The sequence below is a fragment of the Pollachius pollachius genome (assembly GCF_949987615.1).
Source record: "Pollachius pollachius genome assembly, chromosome: 5".
In the NCBI taxonomy this organism is placed as follows: Eukaryota; Metazoa; Chordata; class Actinopteri; order Gadiformes; family Gadidae; genus Pollachius; species Pollachius pollachius.
In genome coordinates this window covers 12,913,042-12,940,159 of record NC_136938.1, presented here as the reverse complement: position 1 = coordinate 12,940,159, position 27,118 = coordinate 12,913,042, and the positions used below count along the sequence as shown (strand labels likewise).

The 27,118-nt window shown below is 40.5% G+C and overlaps 1 protein-coding gene across 1 annotated transcript in view; it reads left to right on the top strand.

The window, feature by feature from the left end:
- Positions 1-6,419: 6,419 nt before the first annotated feature.
- gpc6a (glypican 6a) overlaps positions 6,420-27,118 on the top strand; it is a gene marked incomplete at both ends in the record, with an annotated part of 109,425 nt that continues 88,726 nt past the window's right edge. The window contains one exon of the mRNA XM_079737004.1: positions 6,420-6,579. Within this exon, the coding sequence (XP_079593130.1) occupies positions 6,420-6,579 (160 nt within the window). The remainder of the gene's footprint in view (positions 6,580-27,118) is intronic.

Genomic DNA, 27,118 nt, shown 5'->3' with positions numbered 1-27,118 from the left:
AACCAAGTTCTTCCATGGCGCACCTAAAGTAGAGCAAGAAATCATCCTCTTTCATCCTACCTTAAACTCCTCCTGTAGGATAAATAATGTGGGCGTATTGTCAATGTATGGCATCATCTGCTTTTCATAGGAATGTTTCTACCTTTGTGGGCCCTATTGCAAAGGGTTGCTCAAACCTGGAAAGCCCCCAGTTGCATTGGCATTCCTCAATGATCTTTTGAGGAATGCAAATTCCTCAAACGATTTGTTAGAGTATTGTTGGAGTATTGTTAGAGTAAATACATACATTAAACAATATCTGGCACTTTAAGACTGAAACAAATCTTTAGTATGAAAATAATAAGTAAAAAGAGATAACAATATTTTATGGAAAATGTTCATAGATCAGAGATTTTCATACAGAGCGTAAATACAGTCATTCTTTGTTTTCGAAGTAACATGGTATGATAGTATTATAAAAAAAGTTATATATTTTTAGCACTGTCCATGCTACATGCCAGCCAGGTGGCTGCCCCACCTATAGGTGACTTATATTGGGCTCCTCCAGACAAAAGGACGCAGGGTGGTGGTATCAATTACGCTGTATTGTAAAGTTTGCAGGTAATAAACGTCCCAATTATGCTCCTCTGCCAAGAAGGAGATCTCTTTCTGAGTGTATGTGAAGATGCCTGATTTAATCTGTGCTCACTGATTACTCAATATGCAACAGGTGAGCAGCCTCACCCAGCCCCAGAGTCCAATCAGACTCGGCCAGGTGAGGCTGCTTAAACCAGCCATCATCCATACTCACTCCACAATATCGATGTATAGAAAAATACATCAGGCCCTCAAATCTAGACCCCCATCATTTGAACTCTGTTCAAAACCCTGTCCTTTTCCTCTACTCAGGTGGATTTTTTTTGAATCATGGACTTTGCAATCCCTTTCAGGACTGGTTCTACCGATGGCTAGGGTGTTCTCATGGTGGTCAAAAGCTCCATCAATAAGCTCCTCGTATGAATTGAGCTTAAAAACTTACATCATTTTCTGTGCTTCCGTGATTCCTTTGATTATAAAATAATATATATGATAAACAAAAATGGCTAAATACCTTTTTATATGTAGGTATTTCATTAACATTTTGATGATTTTGATTATATTCATAGGGAAATTATTTCCCAAAAAAGCGTCCACCAAATGGCATATTACAGACAAATACCCACACACTCCGACACAGAGAGAGTTGATGTCTCTCTCAGAATTGAAAGGCAATTTTGAACCATTCATGCTAAAGACCGCTCATCCTACAGCAAACTGTAATTTAGATGAAACACATTCTGCATGCTTAACAAAGTATTTTCCTTGTATTTGCTTGGTAACAGCATTCTATCCTAGTGTTAAAAATATAAGCTTCATCATTCTCAGGAAATTGCATGTATTTGTCATACTCGTCTATAATATTTATGAATTACAAATGTGTAATTAATAATTCATACTCTCTTGCTGTGCTAATATGAGCAAAGTGACCTTATTTTTCATCTCTCTACAGGGGTGCACATACACAAACACACACACACACACACACACAAAATCAATCTTATCTCACAATCTCACAATCAACCCAAAACACACAATAAGAAAAACACATATTCTGACTAACACGATCAGAAAAACACAACCCAACACCCACACAATCTCACACACACACACACACACACACACACACACACACACACACACACACACACACACACACACACACACTTCAGTAACACTGAGTAACGTGTTGCATGTTACATTTATGTTTTAGGGTAAAAAATGTTAAATGTTGCATGGTACCACACTGCATGTTGCAGCTTTTTGCATCCACAGTCCGTGATGCTATGTGATGCTATGTGTTGTGACCAAAACAGTACAACTACACCCTTAAACCTTTATAATTCTCTCTTCATGTCTTCTTCTTTCCTCCTTCTTAAACAAAGCATCACCTCTCCAATGTCACAATTTTGTTCAGCCCACACATTAAGCTTTTTTGAGAATAAATTATGAATAAACAGCAGGGAGAACACATTGCTTTTGGAGAAATATTCATCAATTATCCTCACAGTAATGAAATTAAACGCCCCTGTTCTCATCTTCTGCTGAACATTGCTTTGATCTTCCCTCTTAGAGGAATTAATAGTCTGGAACCAGTAGAAATGTTATATTATGATCTATCTATCTGCATGTCTATCTATCTATATACCTAGATCTATCTATCTATCCATCTATCTATCTATCTATCTATCTATCTATCTATGTATGTATGTCCATCTATCTATCCATTCAGCTATCTGTTTGTTTGTCTGTCATACATCTCTCTGTCTCTCTGTCTCTTTTCTGCCTGTCTTGCTGTCTGTTTGTCTGTCTGTCTCTCTGTCAGCATATCCTCAGAAGGCTGAAAGTCGTCGTCCTTGCATTGACCCTGAAAACAATGATTTTTGATAAACAAACACTTCACAATTGTGAAACAGGAGACTTTTATTGTGCAACAGCATGGCTGTGAGCCGAAAGATCCATGGTTGAGAGTGAGAGGGCGAGAGAGAGACAGAAAGAGAGAGAGAGAGAGAGAGAGGAAAATAGCTTGGTAGATTGAGGCACGGAAAGAGAGAGAGGGAGCGAGAGAAAGCAGTTAGGGAGCAAGAATTAGAGAGAGCAGGAGTGATCAAGGAAGAGAGAGTGGTAAAGAGTGATAGGGACAGAGAGAGAGGGAGAGACAGAGAGAGAGAGCAGATTGAGGTAGTGACAACAAGGGAGAGAGTTATGAGAGAGAGAGAAAGAGAGGTAAGAGAGAAAGAGAGAGAGAGCGGGCTTGCTCAAGGAAGAGAGAGAGCAGGATGGATCGTGGTAGAGGGAGTGAGATCACTGTAGATCGAGGAAGAGAGAGAAAGGGTGAGAAGGACCAGGATAGATCAAGGACACCGGATGGAGGTAGACAGAGAAGTATAGAGAGAGCAGGATAGATTGAGGTAGAGAACGAGAGTAGGGTATTTGGAGGCATGGTAGAAAGAGAGAGGAAGGGAGGGAGAGAGCAGAATAGATCAAGGGGGTAGGATAGATGGAGGTAGAGAGAGGGAGAGAGCCCTGATGAACCCGGGCTTGGCTATTGATTCACCGCAGGGATCACCTTCTATAGTGCGCATCTCTAGGCCTCATTAGAAAGAGCTTATTAGCTTAGGGGAGCATTAGCTACAGTCCCTAACGTGAATATTACAGCTGCGCTTTCCTCAGACCAGTGGTCGTTAGGAAACATGATCAGAAATATTACTGCTGCCCGGGCGACTGTTTTTACACAATAGAAGAGAAGAACATAGAAAATAATGATGAGATAAACTTGTTTTCCCTCATTCCCTCATTCCTCATTACCGATTCCCTCATTACATTACAATGCATGACGTGATGTCATTCATTCAGATGCTTTCATCCGGAGCCACTTACAGAATTATGAAAGCCGAGTTCAGCATCATTCTCACTGAGGGTTAGGCTAATAGCGACTCCTTTTTTCATTTATCACCGGTGAACGAAACCATCCAGAGCGACACTTTGCTGTTCTGCTCACAAGTATAATGATTTGCAAATCAAAACGACACACAGAGATATCATGTTGCTTTGTTCAGCAGAATATTTCTATGGAATGAATTACTAAGTTAGAGATCCACCTTTAAAGGGTAATTCCGGTGTAAAATGGATTTGGGATATGTTTTGTATGATAACTAGTTGAAACGTTTGTTTTAGAGCACAAAATCTGCATGAAGACGCATTCTTCAGTTGGCTGTTTTTAGCCGATTCTATCAAAACGCTATAAACTTGGAACGATGGGGGCACTGGTTATGGTAAAAACTAAATCGCTATTTTAAACCGCTTAAAAGGCTAAAAGTAGCCCGACACTTCTTTGGTAGTGTAATAAATTGACGAACACAGAGACTGTGACATCATGCAAACTCTGTGTTCGCCAATCTACTTATCAAGTCTTAAAAACAACATGGCGTCGATCGGGTGATCTACTGATGGTATTGTGTGTATAAAATGTCCTTTTTAATAGACAATCTGTACACTTACAAAGTTCTCAATGCCTCGTTTTATATGTTAAGACCCTTATTATACTACCAAAGAAGTGTCAGGCTACTTTTAGCCTTTTAAGTGGTTTAAAATAGCGATTTAGTTTTTACCATAACCAGTGCCCCCATCGTTCCAAGGTTATAGCGTTTTGATAGAATCGGCTAAAAACGGCCAACTGAAGAAAGCGTCTATATGCGTTTTTTGTGCTCCAAAACAAACGTTTCAACTCTTTATCATACAAAACATATTCCAAATCCATTTTACACCGGAATTACCCTTTAAGGATTCATTCAAAAGCCACTTAGCCACTGTTCATCAGCCACTATCCCTCGCTGTTAACCGCTGATGACCTATGAATTAGATTCTCATATTGTTGAATTCCTCTTGCATTCATATTCCCCACACATATTTTTTGATTACTATCGATCAAAAAAATCTAGATTTGATGAAAATAGCATGCACAAATAATAAATAAACACATCCAACACAAAGATGTATGCTAGATAGATAAGCCTACCAGCCTACCCCAAATGTACCAGCTTGGAGGCAGATCTATTCATCATACATCTGGGAAGAAACTCCCACTTGTAAAAACACTAATGGATAGATTTTGAAATGCCTCATAATGGCTAATCATCCTCTTTAAGTCGCATACAGCTAAAAACCCACAACCGGTATGACACAATCCTTAACCCATTGTCTGTGTTAATATGGGGCAGTGTGCAAGCAACTTCAACTGAAATTACTGTGTGTTATATATCTACGTGGTATAGATTTGGAACACATCAAAATATACCACATTTGTGATTCTTTTGTGTGTGTGTGTGCGTGTGTGCGTGTGTGTGTGTGTGTGTGTGTGTGTGCGAAAGGTCACTAGAAACTTCTGGACACTTCTCTGGTTTGGAACCCAGTTGCTCCACAGGGCAGAGAGTTTAACGGTTGGAAGAGAAGAAACCAAAAAACATCTGATGTGTATTCTGTAAGGTCAAGGAAACCTGCAGTGAGTGTACATCTGTGTTTGTGTACCTGGACAACCCTGTTAAGTCAGAGAAATAGGGAACAACAAACACAATCTGTACTATAGGCATAAGGTCAGGGAATACCGTTAGTGTGAATGTGTAGGCTCAGGTGTATTTGTGTCTATGCATGTGTGTGTGTCTCTCTATATGGTTGTGTGTGTGTGTGTGTGTGTGTGTGTGTGTGTGTGTGTGTGTGTGTGTGTGTGTGTGTGTGTGTGTGTGTGCCTGCGTGTGTGTGTGTGTTGAACAGAGAGAAGACATATTCGACGTCAGACTGTTCAAACAGTTCATATCAGGCAGAGAGTTTATATGAGTCACATGGACAACATCATGAGGTCATCAGTACTGTTTGCAGTACACGTGTAACAGTTGGTCTCTTTGATACAGAGAGTCCAATTACATTGCACGTTTTGATAAACCCATGTCTAGAATGCTAAGCACTTAATTAGGCCTACCTGGCAACATTTTATTTAAGCTGCGTCAGCACCAAATGTATAAATTATACAAGGTAGGGAATTGCAAGGTGGAATACGGCGGTACTTAAAACAAATAGCATTGAAAATAGGATAAAGTGATTCATAAACAATGTAGCTCGGAGAGTGTCGTGTAGAGAGAGTAAGGTTTATAAATACGTGGATGTATTCATGACCGTAGATTCTTTATGATTGAACCATTTGACGATGTTGCTGAGCTTTAAATCATATCTTGACCTATCGGCGAGTCATCTGTCAGGCGAGTCAATGGTTTTGAGAGGGATCATCAATACGGTCGCGTATCAATACGTCAATGTCCCATTTTTTCTCTCGGTGTTGTTTGTGTGTGGTGTGTGTTATTCTCTCTGATACAAAAAAGCAGCTATATGTCGCTGCGCTCGTGCGTCTGATTATTATTTTTATTATGACGATAATCCCCTAATGGGTTCCGTCCGCGCTTCCAACTCTTCCTGCGCCAATGAAACCCCCACTCCTCTCCGGGCTCAGTGGTGCTCCGTTCGCGTCTCCGCCGGGTTTGGTTAGACACAACAGCTCTCTGCTTGTGTGTGAGTGTGTGTACGCACTGAAGTTCATCGGAACGGAGGTCACTACAATATATCGATTTCAACGGATTTGGCCCCAAAGTGCAACGCGTGTCGCGGGAGGAGAGATACGCCGTGATGGACGTTGTGCACCAACGTGGTGGGCGTGATGTTGTGTTTTCTTTATAAACACCCGAAACCCTGACCCAAACCTCGCATTCAGCGGCTTGGATCTACCAGAGGATTTATCAAACCGTTGTTTTATTTTTTTTTGGTTTTAATCTCACCAACTCCAGGATTTATCCGTGATGACCGCTATGTGGGGAATACAAGTGGCCTTGTGTACTTTCTCCATGCTGTCCCTGTCGTCCGGAGGAGACGTTAAGGCGCGGAGCTGCGGGGAGGTGAGGCAGGCTTATCACGCGCTGGGATTCAGCATCGCCGATGTGCCTCACCAGGAGATATCAGGTAGGCACCACTCCGGTAAAAAAAAACCTTGCCTTCTGTCAATCAAACATCCAATAACAACCTACAAGAGAATACAACGATGGACTCTTGCCTACCTGGGACTGCTTTACAAACCGCGGACGCCTGCTGCTGTTAACAGATTCTGTAGTAGTGTGCAAGTTTGGGTTCTTTCACTTACAACGAGCCGCATTGAAAGTGACTTAAATCGCATCGCTTCCTTCCATCACGTAGTTAAACATGTTTTTTTCAAATATGGATGATGTTGCGCCTTCAGTCGATAGGAGCTGTCCATTGTACACAGTTCCTGTTCATGCTGATCGTGGAAACAACAAGGTGTGTTTCATTCATAACTTGGGAAGGAGTATATAATACATCCAATAAGGAGTATGCTCTCTCTGCATGGCGAGGTACGGTGCTGCCTTCAGTGCTTGGGTCCTCATATGTTCCTGTGAACAGTCTTGTTGCCTGATTAATGTTTTATACGAAATAACATGCTTATAATTAGATCAAAAGAATAAAAAGAAAAGGTGTTACAGTACAAAACATTTTATATACAATATATATTATATCCAAAGGCAGCATAGTTGTTTGTGACATTTTCAAACTACTGCTGGGAGTGTGTGACCAACTAATAACCTGGCTGACGGATAACTTAAAGTGAATAATTTAGGATTAACCTCTCGAAGTAGAATAAACTAGGATATTTAACATAATAGAGATAACAATATGAATGAAAACATAAGTTCAACATAAACTACCCATTTAAGTAGACTAGGCACAAGGTGCTCAGAAAAATAAAGAATAGAAATAAACATAAAATACATGACAGAATTGCATCTCCTTCCATCCATTTCATATAAAAGATTCTCAGACCTGTTGCCGTATTCAACACGGTGCTGTCAGGAGCTTTCGAATATAAACTATATTATTTAACAGTAGGGGGCTCTGTACACTCGAAACGCATTTGCCAGAGAAGGTTTTTGTCAAAATTCGCAGCTAAACATTTTCTTCTTTCGATATTTTGCTCTTTTGATGTAGACGTTTTATATTGATGGTTGTCATAACCTCTTGTTGTGGTTTCTGTTATATTATTTACATTCTCGGCTATATCAGCCATATGTATATTATTATGTTATTTGTTATATAACTTATATTATGCTATCTGTTACAATATCTTCATTGTGTTATCAGTTATAGTCGAAGCAGTTGTGGGATTAAGACCGATACCTCACTAAGAAAGGCTTCAACGGCTGATCTAGAAACGAGCTACTAGCTTCTACAGTCGAGCTGACACAGTAGAGAAAGGGTTTTAATAAGTCGCTGGTCGCCAAACGCACACGTGTAATGGTATACGCTCCTTTTGGAACATTACCTGTGTATCTGTGTTTGTGTTTGTGTGTGTGTGTGTGTGTGTGTGTGTGTGTGTGTGTGTGTGTGTGTGTGTGTGTGTGTGTGTGTGTGTGTGTGTGTGTGTGTGTGTGTCAAATGGGGGGGGGGGGGGGGGGGGGCGGTCATTATGCAGTTAGAGACTTGAATTCATTATCTCGTCATTATAACTGTCAACTTTGATTTAAACAATGTTGGACCCCTCAATTGGCCCACCCCGCATCCATGTATCATCCCCTCATGGACCAGTTACAATTGCAAATGCATAAAATGAAGTATTGAATTGACTACCTTGCAATTTAAATCCTATTTTTGAAACGTGCATTATAGGTTGGCCACACACACACACACACACACACACACACACACACAAAAGCATTCTCGCATACACACACACACACACACACACACACACACACACACACACACACACACACACACACACACACACACACACACAGATCGAAGGAGAGCGAGAGATGTTCATCTCACTAACAAAGCATTATCCTCATAACACGGGGCAGGGTTGTTGTGTTATTGACCTGTCCGTCAGTCTGGACCCTACCTGTCAGCTACCTCAGCGGCTGTTGGACTAATGAGGTTGATGGAAATACTACGCGCTTAATGTCACGGCCGTTTCTAACCACCGCGAAGAGCGAAGTTAGATGGTAAAGTAGGCTATGCAAGTTGAACAGTAAACCCAGAGGCATTAACTGTAAGCTATTGGCGCCTTCCCCACCACTATGTCGTGCGTCTCTCAAGTGAGAATGGTGCGCGGCTTTTGTACAGTTAACCTTATAGTCCACGGTTTATCTTTTAAAGGTAATTATGTAAAATGTCCTCTTTAAAATATCTTAAAACAACTAAACCAATGTTATGTATTTTAGTGAGTTGTGTTGTTACATTATCCGAATGGTTGCAATGTTTATACCCGGAAAAATCCGTAGTTTATTCACGGTAAGGTCCGCTTCAATTGTTCGCATGTCAATGGTGTCATATGGCCTTAACAACCTTATTTCCGGGAAAACACGCAAAAACAGATATCCACTAGCGAACTAGAACCTAAATCATTGATATGATATTTCAGTTATTAGCAATTAAAATGATGTTGCTTGCGGCAATTTAATTACAATAAAATCACATAGCCTATGAATAAAACGTTAACTTGTCTGTTAACATGATTTCTGCCTAAGCCACGTCAGATAGTGTTTTCCCGGCAATGGTAGTGAAGATAACAACTTCCAGATCCCCTCTCTGCTTCAGAAGTAATCAAACGATTTATTTTGTTATTGTTTTGATGGAGAGACGTAGCAGCGGAAATCATATAACCTATAACCAAACTAAAATATCATGATTTTGATATCACACTTAAGGAGTTTAACCTAGACAAAATAAAGATGCCTGGTAAACACAAGGTAAAAGCTGTATTAACTGTATGAAGTAGACCAGCTCAAAGCTCTTTCAGGAGCACTTTGACCTAAGGGTTGATAAGAAAAACACTTGCATAAGGGATATTAATTTAGTGGAAAGATTAAAGTATTACCTGCCCATGCATGTTTTTCATCATGATACTTGTTAGAAACTATTGTGAGGGTGGCTTCGGACAGCTGTTTGTTGTCTTTCATTTTAGTCATTATTATTGATGTGGGTCCATTTGATTTAAGCCGCTATTTACAATTGAACCTGTGTGGATGCCTGAAAGAATATTAGTTTGAATACAGTGGGGGTGGGGGGCACATTGACCAGGGGTCTACGGGTTGTCCCTGCATGACATTTTGAGCATCAAACAACTTTTCCTCTATTATAGTGCATTTGTATATACACCAATTTGTGCCCTCTCCATATCAGTTCATGATGAAAATGTGTTGAATATGTAAAGGAAAACACAAATATGTCACAAGGTGACAATTCAAAATATAATGGAAAACATTACCACCTCAATTAATATTATCCCTGTTTAGTCAACATACATATTGGCAAGACTTCTTTTGACAACATTTTGGCCATTACCAATTAAAACAATGATCAAATATATGAAACACTCTCTTATTGTATGTGAGTATGTTTGATTTTGTTTGTGTGTGTTCTGGGAGTAGAAAATATCTTCCTACATCTTCCTGAAATGAACACCTATGTGTGTGTGTGTGATGGTTGTTTGTTCTCTATACAAACTTAAGATGATGCTGAAATAAACCAATATCCTATAGGCCTTTTTTGGAATCTATATTTTAAATCAAGGATATCGATCAAAAGTAGCCACACATATTAAGGCACTTTTTGTCTTGTTACAAAATCACTGAAAATATTAGAACCAAACGTTTTTTAAATATTTATTCAATATTTCAGGGCATGTTAATTCAGGCACATTATTTAGGTATTTCCAAACCTTGAATGAAAAGCAAATTGTGCTATTTTATCAGAAAAACCTTTTGATTGGTAGTAAACTGACACTAGCTTTGTTAGCTTATGTAACACCTGTCATTGAACAACACCTTCATGGTAATTGCTGATCTACAAATGTCACTGTTTGCTATGATCAACATTAAACCATCTGTTTTTGGGAGGGTGGCGCACAGTGATCAAACACTCATTAAAATTCACATAAACCATGTTCTCACTGTGTAATTGGATTTTTAATGTCTTCAAATAACCTTTAAGTAAATACCACAGAGGTTAGAGTCCTTGCATGCTGCTATAAGAAAATGACTTCATTAGGGGTAATTAGCAATGTTAATAATAGCTTGTAATCAGATGTATATGTGTTGAGTTGGCGGGATTAGCATCCGTCCTTACATGATATGCTGAAGTGATGCCACTTCCCTTCTGGCTACAAATCTCATTTCCTTTACTCATTTGCATATGCTATTGAAAACTTTAGGGCAATATGCAACTTTTTTCTGAGTTGTGTACACAGAAGCAGATATTTCAACAACACAACCTGAGGCAAGGTTTTTGATTGCTAACGAGATGCACAAAAAAAATACAAATTAAAAAAACTTTCATCTTACAAAATTTTAAACATTTTCTATGCATTTTACCCTTCATATTTTCTCCCTAAACACTGAAATGGATGATATATTTGTATAGATTTTAATATTATATTTTTATTTGTGGTTGATATGTAAGGCTACAAGACTGAAAATCTGAAAAACCTTATGTTGATCCTCCAACCCTTATCTTCTGACCAGCTGCACACCACCCCTGTCTTTTCCTCTGCTGCCCCAGCACTCTGGAAACCTCTCCCTGCTCACACCAAGGGTCCTGAAACCATTATTTGTTCTCTCTCCTGCCCATCTTCTCTTTCCCCCCAACATAAACATGTGGTGTTCTGTTTGCTTCCTTCTTCATCTGTTTGTTCCTTTTTTTTTTTAAACATCAGATTTTAAACCTCAGATGTTTACCCTAAAATGCGACCTTGGGACCTTTGAAAGGTGCTTCATATATATATATATATATATATATATATATTTTAGAAAGAATACAAATACAGCTGAGCTGCATGTTGGACCATTAGGAGTTACGCCAACTTTAGTGGCACGTTGTAACTTTGTGGTGCAAACCATTCCGTCATAGTCCGTGCAGTCCTTGGCAGCCGGCTGTATTTGTCCGGGGAGAATAGTAATAACTGTTTTGGCAGTGAGTTGGACAAGACGTAATTGGTTCTTTTAGCCTTCCGGGATGGAGGTCAGCCATGTTGATAAATAGAACTCCTCCTCTCCTGCTCCTCCTCTTTGTCCACGAGGGAGGCACCTGGCTGCTGCTGCCGGTGGTGGTGGTGGGGGGGAGAGTGAGAGGGGGGTTGATGGGGAGGGAGGCTATCAGTAGCTCTCAGTAGTTTGAGTTCCGTTTGCACAAGGGACAAAAACAGTGGGTTCTGTCAGCCAAACCAACTCAGGAGAGGAGAGGAGAGGAGTGGAGAGGAGAGGAGTGGAGAGGAGAGGAGGAGAGGGGAGAGGAGGAGAGGGGAGAGGAGGGGAGGGGAGAGGGGGGGAGGGGAGTTGATGGGTGGAGAGGAGGGAGGTTGAGGGGGTCGAGAGAAGAGGAGAAGAAGGGAGTGGAGGACACGAGAGGAGGGGAGCAGAGGGCGTTGATAGCAGCAGGTGAGAACAATGACGAGAGGAGAGGAGGGGACGAAAGAGAAGAGGAGAGAGAGAGAGCTGAGATTAGGGGAGAGGTGGATTGGTGTAGAGAGGAAAGGAGGGTAGAATAGAGGGGAAGGGGAGACAGGAGAAAAGGAGGTGATAAGAGGTGACAAGAGGAAACGAGAAGAGGTGATGAAGTATGACGAGCAATTGCGGAGGCTGAAAAGAGGAGGAGAGTGAGGAAAGGAGAATATGTGAGGAGAGATGAAAGAGGTACTAACGTATGAAGAGAGAAGGGGAAAGCAGAGGAGAGTGAGGAAGGAAAGAAGAGGATGAAGTATAAGGAGATGTTTGATTCAGAGCATTGAGCGGACAGCCATGTGAAAACCCAGTGGGTCTGTTCTCCTCCCTGTCCTCTCCTCCTCACTTCTTCTCCTCTCCTCCTCCTCTGCCCTCGTGTCCATCTATCGCCCGGTTCGGAGAAGGTCTATTACATGCTAGTCAGTCACAGCACGCTTACAGCCATGAGTGAGCCCAGCATGTGTGTGTGCGTGTGTGCGTGGAGGTGTGTACGTTTTTTTCTCAGTTAGTCATCAATCAATGCGTCACACCTCCAGAATTTCTTGTGGACCTGCTGTTTTCAAGAACAATAGAGCGGAGAGCCATGAAAAGCTTCTGGCACTGACCTGGGATGTCTTTCATGGCAGCATTAGCAGCTACTAAACAATTTCACAAGCGTTACCATGGCACTAGCTTTACCATGGCAGCATTAGCGATGTCTACCTTCTCACCAACATCTTTCAGGCTGTTTTTATTTATGTTGTGTTGTTGTCATTGGTAACAGTTCACATTAAGGGTACATTGATTAACCATTGATTAACACTAGTTAATGCAGTAATAAGCATTATCTAACAGTCAGATAATAGTTAAATAATGGTCTAGTTATCATACATAATGATGTTCATGTTTAACAATGTTAATCATGTTAATAAAGGTAATGGTGTTCATGTTAATTAAGGTATTTATTTTTATATCATGTATAAGGCTTAGGGTTAACCCTAACCCTAGCCCCTATGCTAAGGCTATATAATAATGCTCATTAATTAAATAAAATGTTGTTGATTAATGGTTTATTAATTTTCACTTATTGTAAAGGGATAGCCCTAGCAGATAACGGAATTCACATAGTGTGCACAACCAAGTACCAAAGTGTATACTCCCAGAACTACAGCTGTAGTCAACCAAAGAAAATCTTGGTTGACATTCTACCAACTCCGATTCTTTGTCCGTCGTTCGAGGTTTTATTCAGTGTTTATTATAATGGGTCCTTATTGATGGCTGCAATGCGTGCCAGGGTGCTAAGTCTGATACATTCCTACTATAAACCTATCATGCATTTAGCACAAAAATCTGAAAAAAAATACATCAGCCTGCATCTGTCCCTCTTGCCCCTGAATAAGGGATTAAGTAGCATTCTTTTCCTCAGAAAAGTAACACCAGCGATTTGTCCTCAGCAATTGCATTTTGACAAATCAATCGACCAACTGACCAGAGCTTGACAGTCCTACTAAGAACATTACTAAATTCATGTTCTGTAAATATGATTCCAAGCAAATTGAACAAAGTAAACAGTAAGAACATATTGGGGGACATTCTATTTTTAGTACATTTACATTAGCATGTTCTTAGCTGTGTCAGGCACAGTAAGCTCCCACACTAGCTCATGAACATCTTCAGGGACAGGATTTGATGAGATGTGAAGATGAGCTGGCACACAAGGACACGCGTGCACTGCCATGCGTGCATATTTGCCTAAGGAGAGCCAAATGTGTCAGGTCTCACAACTCACTCCAATCTTCACTCCCACTTCTGTTTCCTCACATGACAAAGAGATCACAAACTATTCTCAGTTCTTGTTTTCCATTTTGAGTGTGAGTCCCAACTGCGTGGCATTGTTGTCAAATTTGATGGAACATGTTGAAGTGTTTGTCTGTCCACAATATTTGTTTTGGAATCAAAAGGAAGTGTATAAAGATCATTGGACTCTGCAATTATTAGGTTTAATACATATGCACAAAGAAAAAGTACTCTGTAGTTAGGATAAGAAGTATAGTGTATATGTATATGGGCAAAACAAAATGAAAAGGAACAGGAAGTTGGGATCAGATTATGGGAAAGGAATGAAGAGGTGCCAAATGACCACCCTCTACACATTGCATGCATACATTGCACTTTGCATTGTACAAGCTTACGGGGAACCATGGTTTGTGCTCCCAGAGCTTCAGTAAAAAGACCTTTCGGCTGGCTTAGGAAACCAAGACAACACTTTCACTTTCACTTTTCAATCAGCTGCCAGCCTAAATCAGTAATGGAACACGGATTAGAGATTCCAACCCTCTCAAGCTGCAAAAAGCCGCTAGAGAATAACGGCGGTAAATTTGGAAGGAAGTATGTGATTGAAGTTTGGGGATTAGCAGGTCGCACAACGGCGAGGGATATAGTGGAATAGAAACTGGAGAGGGAGCATATAAAATGTTCAATGGAAGGTATTTGTGAGTTTTGGATTTACATCCCACTGTGTGTTCCACTGTCACTGGTGGAAAACTGGTGTATCCTGTGCTGAAGTATAAATATACCCATTTTTTACGTGGTAATATGTCTTTGAGCTTCAACATAGTAATATTTTAAATTGTGTCAATAAAATAAGAGTGTAATTAGGAGAAACACCTATTTTTGCTGGCAACTAGTTTGTGAAAGTTACTCTCTGCTCCATTCAAACTCTCTTTTACTATACTCTTCAACATAGCAACGTAGGGACACCAGTGATGAGATATCTGTTGATGTGTGGAGCTGTGTCTTGTCATTGGTTAATGTTGATGGCCACGCCCGGGAGCGACAAAGCTTCTCGGCACTAAAAGTATAACACTACGATGTGTGTGGATGTTTGGAGCTCCATCTGGGCAGTTGTTAACGCTCATACACACAACGGAACAAGCGTAAATAACACTACACTTTAAAAGCACTACTACTGCTTTTATTATGCTCATTGAACTCTAGGGCCATCCACTGCCACCAGGGAGGGAGGTTCTGTGTCCGAGGCTTTGCCACTCTGCCCTTTTTATTTTGAGGTGGCATGCTCTCCCTGTTTCCACATGGGTTTCCTCCGGTTGCTGCCGTTTCCCCCACACTAAAAACATGCAACCTACCCATTACCAGGGCGAGGTTAGTACAACTGGAGTTTGTTCCCGGGCACTAACCTTTGTGCTAACTGCTCCTTAAATTAAGAAAAATAAAGCATAACTATGAGTACTTAACATACAGTTGAAAATCATAGTAGTTATTTTCTGTCAGTCTTACCATAAACAATGAGGTGAAAAAAAAAAACTAAAACCAAATAGTTAAGAGTTTGCATGTGCATATCGTACAGCATATGCACATGCAAACTCCTTAACTAGGAGTTTGCATGAGTTTGCATGTGCATATGTAGGGCTGGGCGATATTGCTAAAATTATTATCACGATTATTTTTTCGATATCGATATTAATCACAATATATAATTTGATACTGCTGAAGCCTGAAGAAACCAGAGTCTTCATTAGTTAAACTGTACACTTTTGTTTATTACCATATTTGTGATAAGGGAACATTTAATCACATTTAAATATAAACATTTAACTTCACAAACATTTTTTATCTGCCCCCAACAGAACAATATAAGGTTGTTTGCCTTGTAACCTATTGAAAATAATGTAAATAAAGATAAAAGCTCTGACTTCTTTCACATTAAATTCCTTTGGCAGGGCTTCAGAAAACATCTTAAATCTTGTAGAGGCACAACCAATACATAAAAAGTAAAAAAGTGGATGAACAAAGGCCCTGGCACATGAACTGAACTTTAATATATAAAATATGAACTACGTAGTGCTTACGTAAGTGCAAAATGTAAACATTGTAAAACCAGATATTATGCTACATAAAATAATGTGTTTAAAAATAAAAGAATAATCTGTGAGTGACTATCACACCAAACTCCTTTGGCAGGGAGGCAACCATCTCAAATCTTTGTAGAGGTTTATTTCTGCTGTGTGATTGGCTGTAAGGTAAATCCATAACAGCCAATCCAGTAAATTAATTTTTTTTATATCGAGCATTTATGTATAATGCTTATCGTCGTAATCGACGTGAGAATTATCGCGATTAATAATCGTAATTGAAGCATTGCCCAGCCCTATGCATATGCTACAGCATATGCACATGCAAACTCCTTAACTATTTGATTGTATTTTTTTTCAGCTCATTGTCGCCAAGGAGAGGTAGCCAAAAGGTTAGGATGGTAATTTTGCAGTGATCCAGACACTTGCATATGTCACTAAGCCTCCACTGATTCACGACCACCCACTCTTACACTCATCTCAGGGTTTATAACGAGACAGAGCCGGGCCTCACCTGCCCCTGTGCACTACACAAGATTACATCACAAAGAGAAAACCCCTAAAAATTGTTCTGCAGTTTAAAACAAGAAAGGTTACAGCTTGAACAACGCAAGGTTTGTGAAAAACCTCACCCACAAGACACCTGAGTACAGTAGTACACCGTCGAAAATTACAGATATTTGTCTCCTGTTCACACCCACCCCAGGTTGCACCATAGCTGCAATAATATCCCTGTCATTACCAAGACACATGCTCCCGCTTCAGGGAGCGTACCAGATATATTGCTCCGGCCGCTCTCCCGGTCCCTGGGTGCCCTCTGCCTCTGCACGGTGATCTGGATATAGCCCTGTAGTCCCCTGCTCTGCACGCTGATGAGAGGGTGTGACTGAGAGACGTGCTCCATACTGGGCTATGGGGAAGCGATCCCTTGTGACGTTCCCCATCAAGGTGTCAGGGATGTAAATACATATCACACCTGGGACTTTTTATTTTTGTTTTTCCCGACACATGCGGGTACACACTGGGTGACGCGAGGCGCTAAATAAGTTGGCCCTCTGAGATTCAGGGGGTAGGGATGGTAAGGAGAACGAAAGGCGGGACGACGGGTACACTAATAAACCAGGCGGTGTTGTCGCGGCAACGTCACACGCCCATCAACGACAGTAAACAAACTTGACATTGGCAGCTGCAACGAGTTGTTTATTTGCAATTATTTCCAGTTTCACAATTTCGTCCCCTGAAGTCAAGTTGAGCTTGGTGGAAGAATCGGCTCCATGTCTCTGAACTGTCAAGCGTTGTTATGCCACACGGTTAGGAGACCCAGACCCTGCTAGGTGCCCCCCACCAAACACATCCTCAGGTCCAGTCACAAACCCTACGACAACAATGAAAAGAAGATTACAGGGAGCTTCAGTTACCCTCCCTCCCGTGGCCTGGGTCTCATACATGCTAGGAATAACAAGCTGTTTTCAATGACAAAACGTAACACAATACAAATTAAAAGCTGCTGGTGTCCTCCAACGCTTCCTGCTGGTCCGCATCGGCTGATCTCATAAGTCAACCTTGTTTTCAAGCTAGGGGAGTGATGCTCAACCTAAGGGATGCGGGCCTATAGGGGGCTGCATTTTTTTCAGAGGAGGTTAACAGGAAGATTCAGAAAATAGCAAGATTCTTTTGTTTTTATGTCTCTGTTCATTTTTCCTTGATAAAGTTATATGCAGGTCTTAAACAGCAAGTCCGAAAATATTTAAGTGGGGTGCCACCTATTAAGTTTACATAAAGAGTCACTAGTGTGCGGTAACGCTGCTTTTATCCTCCTCTTTACCCGGTGTTAACAGCAGTCCTTGTTCTAGCACAGGATGCTACTTCAAAAGGCCCTGGATCTTTAGAGGGTAAAGTACTCAGAGATAAAGGGTTGGGATATCTGTAGGGGGTACACTACTCAAGAGATAAAAGGTTGGGATATCAGAGATGGGCATGGTGTAGAGGAGCTAAGAAATTCTGCGTAACATGAGCAGGAGTATTTCCCATGCTGGGAAGCTAGCTATCTGTCCATGAGGCCCTCTACAGCCCCAGCCATCATCCATAGACTAAACACTAGAAGCTGAAACTCATCCTGAGATCTAACTTATGTATCCTGTCCCTTAGCGTGCGCCCTAGTTCCACCATCATCTCGTCTAAATGTCATCAAATGTTTCGCAATATCTGCTTCATGTTCCATTATTGAAACAAATCGAACAACTTGTATTTATTCATATGAGAATGAGAGCGGCTAGCAAGCATTGATAACCAGAAAACCAGAAATACTTGTATAATGTTTCATGGCAAGTTACAATAGTTATTATTTTACTTGGGGAAAATGAGCTAAAAGTCCCCATGACATTCAGGGCACCCAACCTCTTGCTTGTGTTATTCGCAAGCGAATGGGTGCAGTGCCGTGTGTTTGATTAGTAGGTGTCGTCGATCGCACTGTTGAACGTGCATGGCCTCAAGGTGACATCGAGACGCATCACAGCGGGTGCGTAGTGTTGCGAGCATGCTAATCAGCCTCCGCTTTGGCTAATGAGGTTGTTTTTAGGAACGCTTTGGTTTCACATGCAGTTAGCCCACAGACGTGAGATGGCAGTCAACTTATCCTGCACACAACTTGACAAGAGATGTGTGTGTGTGTGTGTGTGTGTGTGTGTGTGTGTGTGTGTGTGTGTGTGTGTGTGTGTGTGTGTGTGTGTGTGTGTGTATGTGTGTGTGCTTTAAGATTATTGTTTTTTTATCGAGATTGATGGCATAGTATTGGTGAGTTGACTTCATTAATCTGAAATTTACGGAACACAATATATTTGGGAATGTAAAAAGGCGGTTAATTAGTACAATTGTAAACCAACAGTTAATACATGTGTAGTTAAATTCAAATAAGAAGCACCAAAAATTTGGGAATTGAAAACAGGCTGGCACTTACTGCAATTGAAAACAGGCTGGCACTTACTGCTATTGTAATCAGGCAGTCACTTGCTGCAATTGTAATTTAATGTAAAGTAAGTGAATCCATTCTGCGGGAAGAACTTTCAAAATCAGAGTTAAAAATAAATAAAATAATGTGCGCTAAAGCGTCAATTTTTATTAATCGCGTTAAAATAAGATTACGTTAACGTATTATTAACGCACTTATTTTGACAGCCCTAATATATAAATATATAGTAGGTCAGATAATGAAACCACTAACCCTGGCAGTGTTAATGCCATGCTCTTACCAGTTGAGATAGCCAGGGAATTTAACACCTAACTGGCTATGTTGACATCATGCTCTTCCATTTGAGTTTGACAGGGAATCAAACTCTGTACACTGACCATATTAATGCCTTGCTCTACCAGTTAAGGACTACTGAACCAATTAACCACTGAGTGAGAAATATGAAAATGTAAAGGATGAGACGAAGAGAAACAAAGAATGACTTGTAAAGAACCACCTTTAAGTAAGTTAACACAATCTTTGTGTGTCGCTCGTACTCTTTCTCAACGCAGAGGGTTAGGCCAAGTTGAGTCTCATTTGATAGTGTTGTCCATAAAGCTGAATGTCTAATTCCCAGAGCTCCGTCTGGGGTTTTCTGAGTTAATGGTCAATCTGTACCCTCAATTTGAATTTATTTCGGCTTAATTTAATCTGCCCCATAATGTATCATTCTGTGACATCAGAAGTTCCCATCCAGACTACAACTCTACTATAATGTGATCTGGACTATGACTACTATGTTATCCCGTATTTGTCATCCTCTCATATTGCCTCATTCATCCTCTCATCTTGGCTCAGTCATCCACTCACCTTATCTCATTTTATTCTCTCATTTTTATCTCATTTCATCCTCTATCTATATTTGGTATCTACGACTAAAATATCCTGACTGAGACACCCCACTGTGAAGTTATTTTAAAAACAATTGAGTCAGAGTAGTCAGGAGGGATAAGGATAACCTGTACAACATAACATATGGCCTATATGGATTATAATTTTTTATATAAATGCAAGTTTCAGATGCAGAACATGAAGGTTAAAGTACCCTCTCAAAATCCATATTAGACCAGTCAATCTCTGCCATTGTTTTAACTCGGACATCTGCAAACATTGCGATCTGCCAGCTATTAATTATCAAGGACAGAGAACAAAGCAATCAAGCATGACCTTATTCCCAGTATGTATGTGAATAATCAAACAGAAATAAGCTTAGACTGATAAATGACCTGTGGATATCATAGGACGTTGCTTGATTAGCAAATTACCAGAGGCTTTGATAGTGAGCTAACCTCAATGGCTTAATACACACAAACTATTGGGGTAAATAACATACCTATTATTATCAGTATTGACACACACACACAGCAGTAGTGCCCAGAAATACTATTATTTCTTCTCTCTGGCTTTTCATAAGGCTTTATATTGAAGTAGAATACACACACATGGTTTTATGATTTGGCCGATGGGTCATTACTGTTTGAGAATAGGTCACAGGTGGAAAACAGCTGGCTTTGAATTTCTTATTCCACACAGTGAGTAATTGTAGAGGGCTGCACTACACTCCTGTTTAACCGTCGAAAGTTGAGGAACCTTACCAGTGATTCATGAAGTCCTACATGACATCACAGAGTATGGGGCAAGATTCAATGTAGAGCTAATTAATTTTCAACGGTGTGGGGAGGGACTCATCAAAGAGGAGTCTAAAAATAGCCAATGTGTTCTGAAACGCATTAGAAGATAACAGCGGTGAAACAAATGGTTTAGCAGGTCAGGTGATCACACGATTACACACTTGATTTTGGTCCTCCTGCAGGTCCGCGTGAGTTGTTCTGCTTCCGTGGGTTTCATTCAACAAGATAAATTGTAGTTATTTGAAGAAGTCGAGAGAATGTCTATTCCCGTCATCCATGAGTTTTACAATGTTGAGTTGTTAAGAACAGTTGGGTGGAGTGATAGACTCATTACTGTGGCTGTCTCACAGTATTACAACCCAAGAACACTTCCTCCGTATAGCAGCTGACGTCCAGAACACTTTGGGGAAAAAATATATCCCAGAGGTTAGAAATCCATAGTTAGTTACTTCTGAGCCAGAAGCTTAATAACCAAAGCCCTGAACAACCCAGGATTTAGACCCCCCCTTAGCCACACATAAACCATCAAGACCCCAGGATTCAGGCCCCGCCTCACCGCTCTGTATAGAAAGCATATGATTACAATTATACACTGTTTAGCCAAAGCCACAACTAAGCATTTTATTTATTAAATTGCTATGGACTGATGGGGACTTTTGAGTCTCTAAGAGTAAGAGTTCTTCCAGCCAGATAGTCAGCCAGTGAATAACAACCATAAAGCAGAAAAGCAGTATCACAGTAAAATAACATGATTTGCAGGTGGAATTGAGGACGGCGTAAATATTGAAATGTAATATAATTCATATTTTCTAATTAAGTGACAATCATTGTTTAAATGTTTTGGGTGAATCCAACTTGATTTCTAGACATCAACATCTTCTTTATGGTTTATTTGATTATCTACTGAGGATATTCGATGTGCATGTTCAAACTATGTTGTGTAACCAAAACAAAAGTCATAAATTTACGAGCCAATGTTTTTATTTTGAGGAATACTTTTAATATTATGGAAATGGTTCACTTTTCTAGAGGAGATGGGTTTCGTAACTGTAAAATCTTCTTGAATTCCACTTAAATTAGATTTTTCTAACAACACATGCATGTCAGAGATATGTGCTGCCACTACTGAAATCACAATATGTACTTACAGACATACAAAGGCAAATAAAGGAAACCATTTAAACTTTTAACTAAAATCAGGTAAATTCAAGTTTATAATTATTCTTTGTAAAATAAGTACATACTGTCATTGTCATTTGCAGATACATACATTTATTTATTGTTCATCAGTCACTGTTCAAACCCTAATGCCTTCGCCTTAATGACATGTATATGTACCATCCAACCCCTACCTGCTCCTCAATGACATGGCTCTGTAGTGTCTAACCCCTACCTGCTCCTTAATGACATGGGTCTGTAGTGTCTAACCCCTACCTACTCCTTAATGACATGAATATATGTAGTGCCTAACCCCTTCTTGATCCTCAATGACATGGATCTGTAGTGTCTAACCCCTACCTGCTCCTCAATGACATGAATCTGTAGTGTCTAACCCCTACCTGCTCCTCAATGACATGAATCTGTAGTGTCTAACCCCTACCTTCTCCTTATTTAAATGTATCTGTAGTATCTAACCCCTACCTATGCCTTAATGACATTAATGACCGAAATAAAACACTGTAAATTGCTTTGGATAAAGGCGTCTGAAACAAGTAAATGGTAAAGAATTGTACACTGAAGGAGAAAAGAGACATTTTCTAATATTCTCTAAGAGTCTTTACTAAACCCAGGCAAACCTTGAGGAAGCACCTCAGAATATGTCTAAATCCTCTTGGGCTGATGTCTGAAAGGCAGGTTTTTGGCCCCCACGTTTGGTAATATCTTCTTTGGTTCTCGTCTGCATGTGGAGCAAAAGGAGACGACAATGAGGTGAAGAAGCATGGAGGACATTCCAGCCTGGCTGGTCCTTCATCCCTCGCCAGGAACCCGTGAAGTCATCCATCACTGTCATGGCATCGGCCAGCTCAGGAAGTTATTTGGAAGTTGGGAGATCTCGCGCCCTCCCGCTAACATATGGCTGGGTTTGACTGCAGGAGCTATCTGTGTCATCGCGCTTGGACGTATTCAATTTGGGTCTGGGGTCCCGTGGGGGGAGATGGAGTGGTGAGGGAGGGGGAGGAGGTTGAGCGGGGGAGAGGGACTTCCAGATGGCAGAGCTGGGGTGAGATGAGCCGATGCACTGATGTCTTCCTCCTGCCCACAGGGATAAATGTGATCCAACACACTCACTGGAGACCGGATTCCTTTAGACCACAGGATCTGGAGTTCTGCTGTCTCTGCTCTCCTTCCACCAGCTCATGCTTGCTTTTCATTATATTTCCCATTAGCTGTTTAATTTAGCAGACATATATAAACGACTGACAGTGCTAAATGCAATTTAGAAGCCGTTAGTGGTGAGGTCATTTTTCTGAAGGATGCCTTCACACAGAGTGCAGACATTGGGGTTCAAACCCTGGACCTTTTTAGCTGGGAGTCAAACACCCCAACTACTAGGCATTCCTTTCCAAAGCTTCACTGGTGTTTTCCTTCCTCTCACTCTCTCTCTCTCTCTCTCTCTCTCTCTCTCTCTCTCTCTCTCTCTCTGTCTCTCTCTCTCTCTCTCTCTCTCTCTCTGATGTAAAGTGTATTTATTTACAACTCATTAAAAGCCAACACAGAGCATTTTGTAATCTGTTTTCATGCATTACATTGTCTTTTCATTTATCAAATTCTCACATGCAGCACTATTTATTTTTCTCTCACATATTTATATATTTTGTGTTTACACCTTATTTATGCTTTTGAAAATACATATTTTTATCAATACGCTTTTATATGGATGTATTATTATAATAAGGTGCCATAATAATACCAAACTAGTCATTACCTAACCTTTTGTTAATATTTTTTAATTGTTACTAAAATATCTATTTGACACAAGTTAATCGTTTTTTTTCACTGACCACAGAGTGTCGCTGGTTAGGGTTAGGGTCGTGTATTAGGGTTAGGGCTGTGTGTTTTGGTTAGGTCCGTGTGTTAGGGTTAGGGTTAGGCTCATGTGTAAGGGTTAGGGCTATGTCTTAGGGTTAGGGTTAGGGTCGTGTGTTAGGGTTAGGGCTGTGTGTTATGGTTAGGGTTAGGGTCAGGGCCATGTGTTATGGTTAGGGTTAGGGTTAGGGCAGTGTGTTATGGTTAGGGTTAGGGCCGTGTGTTAGGGTTAGGGTTAGGGTCGAGTGTTAGGGTTGGGTTAGGGTTATGCAAACAACTAATATTTATCAATGAAGAAAAAACTATTAACTTGTGCCAAATAGATATTTCAGTAACAATTAACAAATATTAACAAAGGGTTAGGTAATGACTAGTTTGCTATTTATTATGGCACCTATTATAAAGTGTTACCTTATAATTTTTTCCAGCCAATATCCATATATATATGAAGCATATTCTTCTAACAGTGTTGCTATAAGCAACCCTTAATGTTTTTTGCCAAGCACTCTCCCTGTGTAGTAGTCTTGTTTTTGTCAGACTCTCATTTACGTAAAGACTTTAATTACAAAACAGCTTTAATTGCTGTTTGAACTTTTCCCGCTATTCCAATTCAGAATAATTTTCTTTAAACAGACAAACACTTAATTAAGCTCTATTAATGCAAATTGTTGCATCATTTTGTATCCAGTATCTTAGTAGTGTGGTATAATTTTGAGCTATTCACTTGTGCTATGCACAAGAAAGTGTAGTGAAATGGTCTTTAATAATAGCAATATGAGGACGAGGTAGAGGCTTTCTCCGTTCATGACTGTCTCATCTTGATTATTATTATGAATATTATCTTATTATTATGACGATTACTATAAAAGGCCGGCCTCCTTGTGATCTACTTCTCTGGCGAGGAGTGGTGGGTCTAAAGAGTCTGGTGACCAATAGGATGTGAGGGGAGCAGAGAACCTTCTTTAAGATCAGATTGAGGTGATACAGAGGTTCACGTCTTAAGTCTGGTGTCTCACCCCAACCATTCAGCATAGAGAGAAAGAGGCAGAAAGAGGGAGGGGTAAGAGGTCTAAAGATATTCAGCATGGTGAGATGGAGAGAGAGAGAGAGAGAGAGAGAGAGAGAGCGCAAGAAGAAGATGTCGAAAAGCTATTAAGCATACTCTGGCTGAGACCACATAGAAGGGGGCTGTCAGAAGAGAGGCGGAGCATGTGTACCCACAGTGACATAGATCAGACCTCTGGTCCGGTCCCACCTACTCTGTGAACCTGTATGCTAATGAGATTTCGGCAACAATGCCAATTAAACCCTGACCTGCTGGCTCCTCCATTACAGACATCAGAACTTACACTGCTCTTCTCCAACCACTTGGGGGAGGGGGAGATTAGGAGGGGAGGAATGTGGGGAGAGATAAATGCGGGGGGATCGAAGAGAAAATGGGAGTGAGATGGAGAATGCACTCCGACATGAGGAGATAGAAGGAGGCAGAGAATGTGAGGTGTAAGGTGAGAGATGGAAGGAATAGATGGAGGGGGGAGAGAGGGAGAGAAAAAGAGGAGAGAGAGATAACTTTCACATTGACAACCCTTATTTCAATGTTTACACTTCCCTGTATTGGTCTTAGTGAAGAAAAAGAGGGCCAGATAAGATAGAGAGGGAGAGAGACCTACAGCTAGAGGGAGAGAAAAAGAGAGGTTGGGAATAAGGGAAGAGATGCAGATAGGGAGAGAGAGAGAGAAGGAGAGAATGATGAGGAGGCAGAAAATGACGGATATGGAGATGGAGAAAGAGAGATTGAAAGGAGGGAGAGTGGGGGAGGTCGAGAGAGAACAAAAGGAGAGAGAACAAAATAGAGAGAGAAATTGAGAGTGAGAGAAAGAGAACTGAGAGAGGGGGAGGGAGAGAGCGTTAATAAGAGGAGAGAGATGTCGTCAGTCCGCAGGCAGTGGTGTTCCTGGGGAGCAGCCAGAGGCTCGGAGAAGAAATCCAGAAGAAGAAAAAATGCTTTAATTAGGAACAACCAAGCGCTCTATCTGTAAACATACACCCCCATCCCCTTACCACCTTACTTCACGTGCTGCAGTCGAAGAAAACTTTAGCTTTGGGTTGAGTTTGACAAATGAACAGATTTGTGGACTCAAGTCACATGACTTGGAATCGAGTCTGAATCAAGTCATGAATTTGATGACTTTAGACTCGACAGAATGTAATGAGACTTGCAACTCAACTTGGACTTTAACATCAGTAACTCGTGACCTCACTTGGACTTGAGCCTTTTGACTTGAAAAGACTTGCTACTTTCCCCAAAACCTAAAGATTAAAAAGTATGATTACATGGACCGTGTTCATCCATCGAATAAAATTGCAGGACAACCAATGAGAGGAACTTTCAAACAACGTGCCAGTTGGCAAAAATGATACCAAAGATAGTTTTGTTCAGTTTTGGTCACTATTGATAAGCCCATATTTAATTTTCCGCAAAACCTGATATCCACCGTGTTACACTGTCCTGTTATCTCCCTTTCTTTCCAAACCGCGATAAACGCCAGTCCACCTTTTCTGCAGAACGCCACAAATCCAGTCAACCAATCACAGTGCACCATTCCACGTTGTGTAAACAATTGTATATTTTATATTGATGCAATGAATTTATAGCATTTGGGGAAAAACATGTAATGGATTTATGCATTTTGGGAAAAAAATGTATCTGTTTTTAAAAAAAATATTTTATCATTAAAATCTGGATTTTAATTTGTAATGTTATTAAAACCTCAAGATGCTATATGAAAGTTTGAAACAGAAAATAGTTGTTCATCATACCACTTTCTTGGTAAAGAAAATTAATTTTACTCAAATTGATCAAAATGGATTTATAGCGTTTTGGAACCAAACTCTTGCAAACTTAATCAAATCAAGCTACTTTTTGTTCTGTTCTTGCAAAAAAGGTTTTGAATATTAAATACAGATCTTAAAAGCATACATGATCTTTGCAAATATTATTACTTAAAAGGACTCGAAAGGACTCAAACCTCAAACTGTAGGACTTGGGGGCTTGTCGGTCTTGACTTTGGACTTGACCCTGGACATGAGGGCAAAGACTTGAGACTTGCAAAACAATGACTTGGTCCCAGCCCTGAAAATGAATACCTGTTTCAGGAGCACATCACAACAGCATAAGATCTGAGAGCCCAAAGCTTTGCATTGCTTTTGAATGTCAACATTACCATAGACTATTAGACCCGCCCCTGATTTATATCAAAGCATATGTTGAAATACTCAGTACTGTGGAGAGATTCATTTAATTATCTGCATCAGTACACGTAGTTATCGAATTTCAGCATGAATAAATGCTATTATTTAATCTGCCTTCACAGCATAGCATCGCCTGCGCTTGTTGCTCTCTGGCTGGGATATAGCTGTTGTGTTTTCCAGAGGTTGGCAGGGTGTGGGGGTGTGAGGAGAAGAGAACGAAGA